The sequence below is a fragment of the Boleophthalmus pectinirostris genome, unplaced genomic scaffold (assembly GCF_026225935.1).
Source record: "Boleophthalmus pectinirostris isolate CB_2022bp ecotype Guang Dong unplaced genomic scaffold, ASM2622593v1 HiC_scaffold_19, whole genome shotgun sequence".
NCBI classification, from domain to species: domain Eukaryota; kingdom Metazoa; phylum Chordata; class Actinopteri; order Gobiiformes; family Gobiidae; genus Boleophthalmus; species Boleophthalmus pectinirostris.
Genome location: NW_026571140.1, coordinates 22,211,747 through 22,226,881, shown reverse-complemented (window position 1 = coordinate 22,226,881; position 15,135 = coordinate 22,211,747). Strand labels below are relative to the sequence as shown.

Sequence of the window (15,135 nt, the reverse complement as noted above, 5' to 3'; positions counted from 1 at the left end):
AAGCTAATGGGCCTACTCGAGCAGGTCACAGACACTACTCAGACTGCAAACAATACATTAAAACAAAGGTTTATTGGGGAAACCTCTAAACAATGAAATAATTAAGTTATTTAGTTTTTGCTAGTCCTGTGACCTCAGGTCCATTAAACAGTGTTTAATAAAAACAGAAAATTGTCCCCTTGTATACAGTGTGGCAGTGCACCTGAATGGCTGACAGCCCACAGCCTGACGGTGTGCTGCTGCTGCACAGCTCAGCACAGCTGTCTATTGTCTGCTGCCTCCAATCTCACTCAGCTTTGTGTGCAGTCAGCAGGAGAGCCACATACACCTCTGCCCAATCATCTCTTTCAAACTTTGCCCACTCATGCCACTAGTCCCACTGTGACAACAAAAGGAAACTATTGGCTTCATGTATGATTTTATAAGATATAAAATTGCTTTAAAAGTGCTATTTGAAACAAAACCTGCAGAGGTCCACTGTTAAATAAACAGCAGTGTTGGCGCTATAGGGTAAAGTGTTTAAAAGGCCACTATCACTTGTGTCAGCATTTCATCTGAGCTCTGGCACTATGTTGACGTGCAGCAGATGAGTATTAAACCTTGAGAAACAAAGATGTGCTTGAAGCCAAACTATGCATAAATATTGTCCACACACACACACACAGTAAGGACAGGCTCTCACAGTCTTGAGCATCTCTCCCAGCAGGCACACAATCACACTCAGGCAGATAATTCAGTGTCACAGGGAGGCTGCACTGACCCTGCGGCCCCTCCACAAAGAGGCAGCAGCTGGACAAGGACCCACGGCCGCAGAGACCCTCTTCCCTCTGGGAGCCCCAACCACAGCGCTCCCTCTCTGGGCTTCGAAGATGACCAGCTGAGCTTTAACACTGCTCTGTGTGAATGCTGTGCTCTGCTATAGTGGCAAGGCACAAGGAGCAGGACAGAGGCTATGTTTACACTACATGTTTTATTATTATTTCAAGAACAATGTTAAGGAACACTGTATTTTACCAATATATAAAAAAAATAAAATAAAAATTTAATATTTTTCTGATTTTTTTTCCAATATTTCTGACATCTAAATTATCTAGAGTGCATCATCAGATGAGAGAGAGAACTTACAGTATAGAATTTAATACAACATAAAACATTAGGAATAGGCAGAAATACTCTTTACTTTGGTTGACATGGTATAATAAAGTAACAAATATTTATATAAATAAGATTGGTTTGTCTCACTTATGATACAAAGGACTGATTGAAGTGACCTTGTGCATATTTAGATCAACAACTTGAAAAATAGCAAACTTTGCAAATAATTTATATTTTCATGTTGCAGATATGTCTGCTTAAGTAATGTTTCAGTTTCTGGTGTGCAACGTCATTTTTTAAAAACCTTTACAGTATTATTTGTATTATTTGCCAATCATAACACAATCTTCACACAGAAAAGCAGATATGTTAACTATTTAACCTGATTACAGAAAGCCTATTCAGATCATGTTGGCTCATACTTGGAGATGGTTGACAATAATGCAGTGTCTTGTGTGCACTTAAATGGTTGAGGCCCACTTATGTCCCCAGTCTAACACACACATACACAAAACACACCATGCAACTAAGTGCTCATCAATATTGTATGCTCAAATGTTAACTTTTCCCCCTCAACGGCCTAATGAAATATTAACCCAAAAAGCCCTTGTTTTATTATGATAACAAAGAACAAGAAATTAAAAATGAAATATTTGTGGAGATCAAAGGATGACTTCAACTGTGATTGAATGACATCATATTTAATAATCATATAGAAAAGTTTAAATTGTTCTAATTTCATTGACTTTTCACCAAAAGATTTACCTGGTGAACTTGAGCTTTTATCCTCTGTTATCATTTAAATGTGCGTTGTGTAACTTTTCTGGTAGAGGGTTGACCAGATGTTTGTCTCTATTGAATGGGTATTGCTTTGCCAGGAATGCTCTAGAGTCTTCTTTCTCCATGGAGATAAGCAGGTGATATAATCATGCAAATAAATAGATCAGATCTGTGGAGAGGCGATACTGCTTAAAGTAATAATACATGTCCCTCTCATGAGAAAAGTTACATAGTGCACCTTGAAGAGAGCAGCCCCATTATACAGTACAAAAAAACAGACAAATTATGAACTATTAAATAATATGAGCTTTATTTAAAAACCTACAAAAATATGTACATGAGTAAGAGTATGGTGTCAGTCTGAATCTTTGAAGCTTTTTACAATCTGTTTGTTTGGGTTTTCTCCAAGGGTCCCAAAGGTATGTGGTGGCCAGAGCTGTACAGACATAAAAACAAGCTTATTTAAAACATAGCATTTCTACCCAACAGTTTTACCCTATTGTTGCCCCTGCATATTCTTGGAAACCAGGGGTTTTATGTTATCAGCTGTCGTCATAGGGCCTCTAGGAGAGTGCGGTTGTCCAATCAGAAGGACAGAAGGGTGGCTGACCTGTTTCCAGGGTCATGGTTGCTATGACATCCAGTAACGTGACAACACGGCAGAATGGAAAGCTAGACAATATGTTGTCCAGGCTTCGGTCAATCAGACACACTCGCTTTGAACTTCAACTGACTCATGTCTCTCAATAGGGTTTATAAGCGTCACAATATGGGTGAATGTATTGTTAGAGTAGTAACAATGATCTTTAAAATGTGATGTAGGAAACAAACTCTGCTGTGAAATAACCTCATTCTCTCCAGGCCTGGGACTGACACAAAGCGCATACTGGTCTGGGACTCCTTGTGGCTGGAAATGTAACTTTTTTATGTAGTAGTGATTACTAAGGATGGGACAAAACCTTGTGCCACAAGATCTCAAAAGACAAAATTGCCACAAGATTGTACACATATGAGACATAATGATTGTGTGAGATTTTTGTCCTCATGTGCTTACTTGGGACAAAAAAGGGTTAAGGGCAAGAGAGTTACCTCTTGAGAAAGTGTAGTTTCAAAAAGCAGAGGTACTATGACAACAGAAATATTACAGTAAATACAAAAATTGTGAACTATATCACAGCACAATTTATTTATCATTAATTATGTCAAAATCTAGTGTCTTGCCTCAACGTGTAAATTATGTCTCGTCCCAGCCCTAGCGTTTACTTACCTTTAAGCAAACCCGTCCTCGAATTAGGCCATAAGGAACTGGGCCATAGTTTCTGGAGTCTGTAGAATTCCTAAGGTTATCCCCTTCAAGCCACACATGGCCTTTTGGAACCTGAAATCATAACAGCACAGTAACAACATAATGCAATCACAAATGATCAGCTATATATAATAATAGAGATTGTTGTGAAAAATGCACATTAAGATTGTTTGCACTGTTTGCAGTTTAGTGATGAGCACAATGCACTTGATATGTCTATTTTTATCTGGACAAGATATACAAATAAATTATTGCCCATTGATAACATATATTTTTTTCAATTAACTGAAATATAAGTTTACCTGTGACTCTGTAAAAGACCTATATAGCTGATACTGATTCATTGCATTCTCTCTATCTAAAATGGTATATAAGTCCTACAAAGAAAGTTTAAGTGGTTAATATGTGATGAGTATCTACTATAAACCCAACCTTCCTGCCCCTAGCAATTTCCCTCACAGTTTTAGCGTCAACCTGCCTATCCCTCTTTAACCCAGTCCTGTCTTAGGAGCAGGGTCATGGGTAACGGGCAGGGTCAGGGGGAATTAGCAGAACTTCAAACAGGGTCATTAGGCTGTTGGTCGAGATGTGCGCCCCTCTTACCCGAGGAGGGCCACGCTACACTGGGGCTTGAGTTAGCCAGGGAGACACAGGGAGGATAGATGAAGAGGGCTAAGCTGCGGCTAGCAGCAGTGTCCAAGGGTCTGCACCGCGGTCCGACCTGCCAGTGGGGCGGTCATCCAAGCGCGCTCTAATTCACAGTGACACCAATTATGATTAATCTCATCACTTTAGGAGAGTAGGCTTGTCAAGGCCCTAATTAAGTGCGCTGTCCCCCCTATATATGCAGACAGGATCAACAACACATTATATTGTCATAATGGGCATCACAGTCCACGAGTCTATTTTTGTGTTGCCTAACTTTTAACGGCAAAACTCCTCTGGAAAATGCATGCAGAAAGAGATCATTATCTACATGGCTTATTTGTCCCGCTTTTTTCCTCACTTCTTCTTCCAATCACACTTAAATGATGTCTCTGTTAGTTTGATAGTCCATAATTGAGACAGATGATGTGACATAATCAGGAGGCAGTGACATGCTGACCTAACACGAGGTAAACAACTCAATGAATAACGACGTCACAAATGAATATGATTAAAGGAGTCATCAGAGAACCATATGCCAGCATGCTGGATTCCCACCATTACACCTCATTAACATGGTAACATATGCTGGCTCCCAAGCACTAGCAAAAGAAACATCACAGTTTGTCATCTGCCAAACATGTAGCCCCCATAACTGCGCATCTTATTTATGTACTTCTGTAAGTAACTGGAGAGATCATTTGATCAAGCAACCAGAACTGACACATCAGATCCAATCCACTCAGTACTGTAAAATTCATAGAACGAAAAAATCTAAAATAATATTCAAAGTCAACCTTGCATTAAAGCTAAATGACAGACATGACAGAGATGACAATTTTTTTTATTAAGAAATAATTTCTATAAAAAAAGCAAACACCTTTTAAATCTAAAGACAACTAACTAAAACAAATTTACCTACAGGTACAAATAAAGCAAACTAACCTAACCATTGTAGTTCTAAAAGTAAAGAACATCTGGAGTCAGCTCTACTTGCACTATATCTGTGATGGATGGCACAGACTGCTCCTCTCCTGTGGTTGGAGCGTGGGTCGACATAAGGCATTGTGTACCTGTCAAAGAGACTTGTCGAGAGGCTCCTCCTCACTGCAAACGTGTGCTGTTTAACGGCCTCCACATTACACTATTCATTATGTTAACATGATTGAAGCAGTTCATTCTGAAAACACTAATACTGAATGTTTCATCTTTCTTCAGAGCTCAGACTAATTTTAACACATGCACCACAAGAGCGGGTGTCATCGTCTTTCTGTAATATTAGGGTTCAAGTGTCATTGTTTTGACATAATGTTTCAGACTTAGAAATGATTCTTAAAAAGGTGACAGGGCAATTAGTATGTTGTAAAAGAAGGGTGGAGAGGACCTGTCTGTCAAAGCGAGTCACTGACAGCACCTTGCCATCTTAAGCCACACCTTATAAAACTTATGCCAGTTGGAATCAAAAATGTGCAATGAACAATTATGCCATTGTTATAAATGTATTGTGTTGAACTTAAATGAACCTATAGGCCACATTAGCTAAAAAGAAATGCAAATTACAACAAACCAAAACAAAAACTATGTGTACATAGATACATGCTACCAAAAATAATGGAGATACAATGCATGTTGTTGCACTTAGGTTTGGCTTTATCCTATATCTCAAGAGGCTGCTCAATAGTCTATGCAATACACAACCAACAGAGGAAAACATAAATGCAACCTTTGCTTTGAGAATGTATGTACACAGTGTCACAGGCGCACCTCCGCCCACCCATCAGTCTGTCCACTCGGCTGGCACTAACTCTAACAGGCTTCAGAGTGATTGCAGGCCTAGGCTATGGGCGTTGGAGGGAGTAGTAATAGAAAAGCAATGACAGTGGTTTCGCCAGCAGAACCCCTGCTCACTCTCTGGTTTTATCACTGTTCCGAGGAAATATAGGTGTCGTCAAAAGCTAATATTTTGAGCCATGACACAAAATGGACGTGTGCTGTCTAAAATGTAAACAACTATGATGGTCTATAGTGTGCACACCAAAAAGCTTATGTCAAAGTCAAAGGGGCTTTTGCATTATGCATGGAGATGGGGTTCGCCATTTTAGGGTGAAACTATCAGGTGTTTTGTTAGGGATGAATGCTTCATTCAATCGCCATTTGACTGACTGGGAAATATTTTTGAAACTGTTTCTTTTAAGAATTTTCTGCTTAGTTGGTAAGAGCAAAAGTATTTTGAAGCTGAAACTCACCTGGTAAAAACAGACACACACACACTATAGTCAAGGTTATACTGTATGTAAATATAACATACTCACATATGTGTGTGAGGTGCAGATGTCAGATCGAGTGGAAACCATGTCCCCTTCCAGTCCTATCACTCTTTTACAAATGTTCATAGTTGGGTCATATGGACTTTTGGCAATAACTATATCACCCCTGAAAGAAACAAACAAATATTTGAAAAAACAAAACAAAAACAACATCAGATGAAATAAATATGATACATAATGAAATCTGACTGCCAAAACTGACACTTGTGAATTTTATGCCATATTATAATGCTGTTACCTCCTCAAAAACACACCCTAGTTATGTTTTGTTTCATTAACGCATTTGCGTAATCTTTTATTATTAGTTTGTTTACATCTCCAAAGCTCAAAATGCTTTTTTTCCACCTTGTGATGTCATGAAGCGGTAGTTTCCAAGTTAACAACTACCTTTGACCTTTTGTTCAGTAGAGATTGGCAATCCTAGGGCTAAAATCATCCAAATGATTCTAGTGAAGGTGTATGGAGTTTAAAAACACAGTGAACCACTACCTTTTTTACCATATGATATCACAAGGTAGAACAGAGTTTTGTCTGTTTGAGACAAGAATTCAGCATAAATATACAGGGTTTATGTGTTAAACATGTATGAATGAAACAAACAACTCCAGACATGTTTTTGATGAGGAAACAACATTAAAACTTAGATAAGAATATAGCGTAATATGAACCCTTTAACCATAATTTGCCCCAATAATAGCAACGTATTTACACTCACTTTTGTATTTTGTATAGATGACGACTCATTCTTTCTGAAAACACTATATCATGGCTGACAATGGTTGGCTCCATGGAGGGACCCGAGCACTGTAACAAAATTACATTTCATCTCAGAAGAAAATTCTTGAAATACACAATGTAGTTGATCATTAGATATAAATTAAATACAAACCACTACAAATTCTCCAATGTATTCAAAAGCGCAATGAGCAATGCAGCCATACTGTATAGTGTATCCTACAAATCCCAAAGTCTTCCCTAGAAGGCTCCCGAACATCTTCATCTTAACCTGTGGAAAAAAAAAAACACAATCTAAACTCAGAAATGAATTGTACAGTATTGCAGACCATTGAGAAATGCAATATGACTGTATACTGCAATACCTATATTATTGCAATACTTTTTGACTCAAGAATTTCAGTTATATTATAAAAACAGTGGATATGCCTTAATTTACTGTCAAACTGTCAGAATAACTAAACTAATCTAATCAAAGCTCATTTAGGATAACATGAAAAATCTACTAAAAATCTGCCTTTTTTCATCTACATTTTCATTAATGTAAATTTCTGTCAGATGGAGAACCTTAGTGTTATTGCGATATGTAATTAGTTTGTTTCAATTTGCATTTAATGCATCAGCAATATTGCGATATTGATACTTTTGTGCTATATTGTGCAGCCCTACTCAGAAACTCAAAATGAACACAGAGTTGTGGCATGACTAGTCTGCCCACTTATGGAAGGCTTAGGCTCTTTGCACGGGCCAAACAAAGGCTTTTGTAGGTTTGAGGTTTGGTGAAGGTGCGGACAGGGCTGTCACAGATGGCCTACTGCTAAAATGGCACAGCGACATGAAACAGGGTGTTTCATTCTCAGAGACTCAACACCCTCTTAACACCAGAGAACTGCCCTGAACTCTGATCTGCAGGAGAATGAACCAATCAACACCTTGTACTCAGGTGAGGGACAAACACTGAAGCTGTGACACTTTAGCAAAGCGCTTCTCTATCATCCTCACTTGGTACCTGACACTGTGCTGCCTCTGAGGGTGCCACAATCAGCAGAGTGGTTATCAACTTGTGTCAGGGCCATAGCAACATAAAGGCAACCCCAACACACAACCACCCTCCCTGCACCCATGGTTACACAGTACATGGACAGTGGAGACACACAAAAACGCAATGTATCGTCTACGCAAACAGCAGACCACACTTATGATGTTGACTTTTACTCCATCTGCACGAAAGACTCAAGTTAGTTAATTTTTACACAGTGCATACGTACACACCTGCACTCATGACTTAAAAAACAAACTGTGCAGATTGTGGGCTAAAACTGTTTTTCTGCCAGGACACATCAAACTCCGTCTCTCCAGCTCCTCCACTCTCCTCATGTCTTCTCCTCCCAGGGTATTATTAACCAAAACAAGCAGAGCGGAAAGCAAAGCCCCAAATCCTCAGAGCTCTGGGAATGACTTTCCAAAGATGGACACGGATTAGTCCCCCCAACGTCTCCCTTTGCCCTGCCACCTCCAGTCCTCCCTTTCCTCGTCGGGTCCCCAACAGACCGAGTGTCAGGTGGCTCTCCCAACCCAGCCAAAGGTGTTACCCCTAATCCCATTACCCCCTCTGGTCTCCTCACACATACAAATACATAAAACGTATGCTCCCATTTTAGCTATATTTTAGTTACTGAGTCTTCATATTTTTTTACTAAAGCTAAAAATTGGTATGTAAAAGTATGTGTTTTTCTGCTGTCCAGCTGATAAAGATACTACTATGCAAATCATCTTGCTGAAGAAATTATCACAATATTCACTTCACAGTACGATATATTAACTGTTAACAATAAACAATAATAATATAATAATTATTAATAATAAATGTTATTTCTTGGTGTTGTGTATGCACTGAAATAAAGCTAAGGAATATGGATGCAGTTCAATTTCTGTGGCTGTTGCGGCAACTAAACAATGCATTTAAGCAAAGAAGTTTAAATAATTTGATCTATTATGACAGCCCACTATTTGAGACTATTGGCACTTTTGACAACAATATCACAACATTGTGACTGATCCATCCCTAGTTTTGCCAGTAGAACTGTAATTTTTCAGCTAACTTAGTGGCTCCTTTTAACCTTTTTTTTTTTTTAATAAGACCAAATATCAAGTAATGGAGATTAATCAATTGACTGATTTTCTTTCTTAGTAGCTGAAAAATGGGAAGATTTATTGAAAAAATTAAAACTGCATTAACCATGCCATAAAAAGGTCCACATCTCCAGAATATATTCGCTCCCTTGTGGTACTGTAACACCTCTGGCCATATTCCGCTGTTGGGATGCTAGCAGGCTAAAGGCTAAAGCAAATCTCAGACCTGTGTACATGATATAGGTTCAGTTCAATTAGTCTTGCGCACCAATTTATCCATGACTGCAGACATCTATGATCTCATCTGTGCTCTCCTTTCTACTAGAAACTGGAAAATGGCTTTGTGCTATGGCACTTAATTCCAAAGCACAGTGGACAGCCCGTGAGTACAGCTGCCCTCATATTCCTGTGTCTCCCCCTCTTCCATTCCAGCGTGCATTCATCATAGGTGGGGATTAAGGGGTTTTGCATAACAAGATCACACGGCCAGTGACTGATATCAAGTGAGTCCATATGCAGCCGCCTGGTTTTCAGAGGCACCCTGTCATTGATAGTGTGTCTGTGTGTGTTTTGTGTGAATCTGGACACAATGGCATTACCTATGCGGCTAATACAAAGTGTATGTGAGACTTTGGGATGGACATCTACAGGGACCACTGATAAGATCTTTATTAATATCTATTCCCATGGGCGCTGAGGTGGGCAGCCCAGAATATAGTGCGGCTAATACCCAGCTCATCTGTGCATTGGGAGTAGCAAAATTAATTGAAAGTGGCATTACAGCTGTAAATTAACACAAAATCTGTGTGTGTAATCCAGGATTACACAGTAAACATGTTCATGTGAAAACAAAGAAAGTCACTAGAGCTTTCTCAGCAGAACCATAGTCAGCAGTGTCCTGCTGTCTTGGTGCTACAATGTATAGCATTGTAGAGAAGGAGAGAAATCCTCAGTGAATGGCCACCTATGGAAACAGCTCATTGTGTGCTTAACTCTATGATCCTCTTAGGAAAAAGGCTTGACAAAGATCTGCAGATGATTTCTGTTCTTTTGTTTTCTTCAATCTTTACAAATTATTGGACGGTTACATTGCAACATTGCAGATGAACAACACAGTCTTTTCATATAAATAATTTGTTTATAATTCTTCTTCTTATTATTATTTTTAATAGTTTTTTGCCTTTTGCCATAGCCATTTTTATAAACCTGTCAGGTCACTGATGTTATTTATATCCAGTCTACCTAATTATTTAATGGAAATGCCACATTCTTTTGTTATTAGCTTGCTATTGTCTCTGGATTGTTGTTGTGATAATTCAAAAACCTTGAATATAACTAAATAAATAATATTATTATTATTTATAGACCATGTGTCATTCTTGGAGAAATGTTAAGTATTCAATAAGGAAGAAGAAAGCTATTGGCCTCTAGAGAGGTAAGATTTGCCTTGTCTGGGTTGTGTTAATTGATACATATAGGCAGTCTATTAGACCAACAAAGACCAAGTCAATCCAAATAGCACACAAGGACCTTGCAGTGGCCACCTTACACCACTAAATTAGGAAAACATGGGCTGAGAGCAAACTGGGCAACAGGGGGGCTAAGAGGCTTACAAGCCCCTTGTCAGATACCCCACTTGTCCCTGAGGATCCCAGATGGAAGGGAGTCTGGAGAAGCAGGCGCAGCAGACAGTGGCCAGATCCCACCTCTGATGTTGAACACTGGGCAGCAGAAGGCAGAGGAAGGTGGGGCATTAGTCCTGTTGCGTTGAGCTTGAATTGAACTTAATGTGAGCTATAAAAAGAAGGAATCCCATCTTAGAGGGGGGTCTACATCTTCTATCAGACCAATCAGAGTTAATCCTGACGGTTTAGACACAGACACCTGGCTGGACGGAGAATGACAGATGTGACAATCCCAGTGTCTTGTATCCAAGGCTTAATTGAACAAACTGATCTCCATATTGCTCTTTTCATTGTCACCAATAGCAACACAGCCACCAAACAGCTGAATGTTACTATTTGAAGAGCAGAGGGCTTAAACCTACAATCAATGGGTCAGACCAAGGAAATAATAGCTAAGCGATATGAATACCTATAAAAGTAAATGTGGGTTGAAGAACTCCCCAGACAATTACGTCTAGAAAACAAATAAGTAATAAAATAAGCCTTATTTTATTTGTGAGTATCCAGCTGGCTCTGCAGGTGAACTGAAGGAACAGATCTTATCTTTTCCTCCAACAATATAGGAGGTGACAAAAAACAACTCATAAACAACTATGTTGACAGAAGGTTTAAGTAAAGCAATGGGTAGTGACAATAACATGTCAATAGGCAAAGAAGTTAGAAATGAATGGAAACTCCTGCTCAAGAAAATTAGCTGTGCACAAAAAAATTTGAGTTTAATTGTGTGTGCTGTTAGAATATGACATTCCTTTCAACATGGACTAAACAAATACAGTAGATCACTATCTGCTTCCCTTAGACACAAAACATTTACTTCGTCTCTTTTTCTATCCACAGATGGCAGACATAAGCATCTAGCAAGAAAAACAGTCCAACCAGGAAAGGGTTGACATGTTATGACTACTGCCATTATTTAGCTACATCAGATACTATACTGAGTAAGCTGCTAAATAGATGCACATATCCCACACTGAAAGGGCAAGTTTACAAAAAAAGTTCCAGCTGCTTATAATACTTATATAATATATTATCATACTACGCACTAACAGGGTAGTGGTAAAATATATATATTAAAATGATTTTGTGTCCTGTCCATTCTACCAAGAACTAGGCAAGCCACGGAGAAGCAGGTCAGTCTGCATGTCTAAGTCATTTCATACAGTATAGGCTCTCCAGCATTGTCAGCCATGATATTCCCTTTTGGTCTCCTGTCAGTACAAATACATCTCAGCTATGTTGTCAAACAAAATTGGCAAAGTGAGCACTAGGCTGCATCATCGTCTGTAGCAATATCTATGTGATGTCGACAAGCCTTTAGCACCAAAGAAGCCAAGTCTACAGCGCTACATTTGAGCTGCCCTCACCCCTTCAGAAGAGAGGAAGGAAAAACTAAACTTACTTGGGCAGAATAATATTATACCCTGAACTATCCTCAAAAACACAGCCTGCAGCCTTGTAAATTTTAGTAGGCGACATGTTTTGTGACATAGGACTATACAAGGAAAAGCTACAGTAATTTACTCTGCCATTCATTATTATAAAGGCTTTTTTTAAATTTACCAAATGGCTCTGGCATATCCGCTTAACAACAAGATTAAAGCATTAGAAACTGCTGGTGAAGTGCAAGTTAAAAACATATTGAACATGAACGCCTGCGCTCCAATACAATATAATAGACGTACCAGTTAAAATGCAGCTTTAAGATCCAACTAGACTGAAAAACAGCCATTACTTCCGAATAACATTTTACCACCGAACAATCGCCCCGCTGATTGGATCTCGTCTTCGGTCGAGTGTTCTGATTGGCCATTCATGTTCGAACCAATATTTACGTCAGCACGTCACTGCCATTATGGCGGCCCCCGTGAGCGGTGCGGTTAGACCCGGAGTAAAATCTTCATCTTTAAATTCAACGAGCTTTCAGAAGAAAACAAGGAGCAAGCTTCTTTCTATCCCAGGCACAAGACCTTCGGTTCAAAATGGACAGCTTTTAGTCTCTACTGGTGTCACTTCACTAGACTTTTTACTCGGTCAGTGCAGCATTTTAGCATTAGCATCCCACAGGGCGCAGTGACAACAGCACGCAGCCCACACATGGGGGGAAACATTAGCACAGCCGTGGATGATGAGCACAGCACGATGGTGCCAATGTAAAGCTTGTTCGTGCTTATTTGCTCCTGTTAATCCAGAACTATTAAACTTGTGACATGTTTCACTAATACGTTTATGAAGATGTCCATTATAGCATTAGGTACTTGTGGCACTTAATATGGGCAACTTACAATTATCCTACTCTAAATAAAGAAGAATATGGAAAAGCAATTCTTAATTTCTCTCAGTTGTAATTACATTGATGTTTTCACGTGCATGTAATTCTCAGTAAATGTAATCGCCAAAGCCCTTACAGCTAGTGAAGAAGAAGCAAAAGGGAGCATTGTGTGAGTTAAGTTATGGAGGTGGACATTATATTCATGTAATTTTATACATAATACACTGTTGTTTTGAAGGCATGCAAAATTGAAACATTAAGTATAATATAGTCTTGCTTCTGTAAGCTTAAACTCGTTAAATGTCCTAATATATATGAATATGATGTGATAATTCTGTTTTGAATTTCAATTTTGTTTTCATTTACTTTTTTGTGAAATGCCTGAACCTTAGTGCAAACATTTGCTGCCATCTTTAAACACATGTCAGATGGGTTATTATATGAATATAATCCGATTGTTGTCATCGGTGGAGATTCCAAGAAAATATGTATATATAGATAGATTTGATTTAATAATTGTCAGTTGCATGTTTTTATTTCCTTTTTTTTTTACAGGTGGTGGTTTAGCAGTTGGAGCTGTTCTACTTATTGGTGAGCTTTATTTACTTGAAATAAGTGTACATACATTCATTCACATTATGTTGTATCAGAAAGATGCTAGTCAGCAATAATGTGAAGACGATTTTATACAATTATGCTTTACTCGTTTTTTAGCTGTTGTCCAACTTGTTTTAGTTGCGTGTGCAGTTAAGTGTCATTGGGCAAGCAAGTGCGGTAAACATGCACTAGACCTCTAGTCTATGGAATGAGTCCAAGTGTGCTCACTTTTATTCTAAGCTCTAATTAATATGCCCCTCTGCAGATGTGTTCAAAGTTTCCAAATGGCATTCAAAACAAGTGGCTTCCCTCACATAAATGCCTTCTACTGTGTTATTAGCATTATTATCATTCATCATAGGCTGGGCTATATGTGCTGACAGACAGTAAGGTTAAGGTAGTCTTGTTTTCCCTTCATGCTGTAATTTGTGTGTAGCCGAGGCCTATACCAACTGATGATATTGCTTTGCCCTTTAATTCATCCCCCCAATCGATGCAGGAGTCAGTGATTACACACTAATGCGTTCTTCCCTTCCATTTTGTGAATCAATGTACGGTTGGTTTCATCTGGTAATGAGAGACACAGTAAAGGTGAAATGCGTCTGTGCTCTCCTCTTGTGTTAGTCTCTGAAAGAGCGGCTTGTGTGTGTGTATACCCACTTGGCTGTGCGCTGTTTGGTTGTGCGGGAGGTGTGATGGCGAACCTGGGAGTGTGTGTTTGTTTGTGTTTGTTTCAGGCGCTCGTCCTACGGCCTGGCCCTTTAGACACGATGGTCTCTTTGAGCGACGCAGACATAAAATTATCAGTGGTCGCCTTTCTGCCTTTGAAGTGTCTGGAGCTGTCCAGGCTGATTTGTCAACCCATCATTGCAGTACGGTCAAGATCTGCACAATTTAACCAAAACAAGATGCTGTGTATCTAAATGTGATTGACACTGAATCATAAACCCCCATTAAAGATTAAATATTCAGAAATTAATAGAAAGAATCTACAGGAACAGAACAATCACAGTTTCAAAATGAAAAACGAATAAAAAAAAATCTGTGCTCCAATATTTCCAAAGATTTTTCTTAAATTAGATGTTTTATATGCATATTTAAAACTTGAATGCACTGTCTAAAATTCCTAAAATAGCTTTTCAGTTGTCCATATCTACTGTTAATATTATCTTAACTATATACTGTTAAGATAATATTCTTAAAGACTGTCGAAAGTTGCCAATCTACCTCAAAGTTTTGAAGGCCTGCCCCTACCCCCCTTGCTCGTATATCCCGCTACCTCTTGCCTCCTCCCCTTACCCCCCGCCACAACAGCCTAATGACTCCTGGAGGTTCCATTTGTAAGGCTCCCATAGAAACACAGCCACAATAGGCCCCATCTTGAGAGGGCCCATCTGGGAGTCTTTGTGGGGCCATCTGAAAGACACAAAGGCCTGCTGACCTAGAAACCCATCAATAAGAGAACGGGGAGCCCCACCGACAACAAATTGAAGAGCCATGGAATTTCCTGGTCTAAGTTAAAGTCCGTAGGTGAGGGCATTACAGAAAACGTGGGAGGGAGAA

The 15,135-nt window shown here is 39.1% G+C and overlaps 2 protein-coding genes across 3 annotated transcripts in view; one reads left to right on the top strand and one right to left on the bottom strand.

The window, feature by feature from the left end:
- Positions 1–2,166: 2,166 nt before the first annotated feature.
- immp1l (inner mitochondrial membrane peptidase subunit 1) lies at positions 2,167–12,520 on the bottom strand. The gene is made up of 6 exons (XM_020941691.2): positions 12,389–12,520; positions 7,043–7,159; positions 6,869–6,957; positions 6,139–6,259; positions 3,143–3,253; positions 2,167–2,311 (listed from the first exon to the last, which is right to left on the bottom strand). The coding sequence occupies exons 2-6, from the start codon at positions 7,151–7,153 to the stop codon at positions 2,231–2,233; spliced, it is 513 nt and encodes a 170-aa protein (XP_020797350.1). The 5' UTR covers positions 7,154–7,159; positions 12,389–12,520; the 3' UTR covers positions 2,167–2,230.
- Positions 12,521–12,558: 38 nt separating this feature from the next.
- Positions 12,559–15,135, top strand: part of elp4 (elongator acetyltransferase complex subunit 4) — a 36,164-nt gene continuing 33,587 nt past the window's right edge. The window contains exons 1-2 of one of the 2 annotated variants that reach the window (XM_020941533.2): positions 12,559–12,736; positions 13,531–13,566. In XM_020941533.2, the coding sequence (XP_020797192.1) occupies positions 12,559–12,736; positions 13,531–13,566 (214 nt within the window). Of the gene's footprint in view, positions 12,737–13,530; positions 13,567–14,107; positions 14,445–15,135 lie in introns of those variants that run through there. The other variant, XM_055154710.1, reaches the window with a different exon arrangement.

Coding starts and splice junctions, on each gene's coding strand:
- immp1l (XM_020941691.2), bottom strand. CDS start 7,153: ATGAAGATGTTCGGGAGCCTTCTAGGGAAGACTTTGGGATTTGTAGGA. Junction 6,260..6,868: donor CATCTATACAAAATACAAAA/GTGAGTGTAAAT, acceptor TGTTTCTTTCAG/GGGTGATATAGTTATTGCCA. Junction 2,312..3,142: donor GAGGACGGGTTTGCTTAAAG/GTAAGTAAACGC, acceptor ATGTCTGTACAG/CTCTGGCCACCACATACCTT.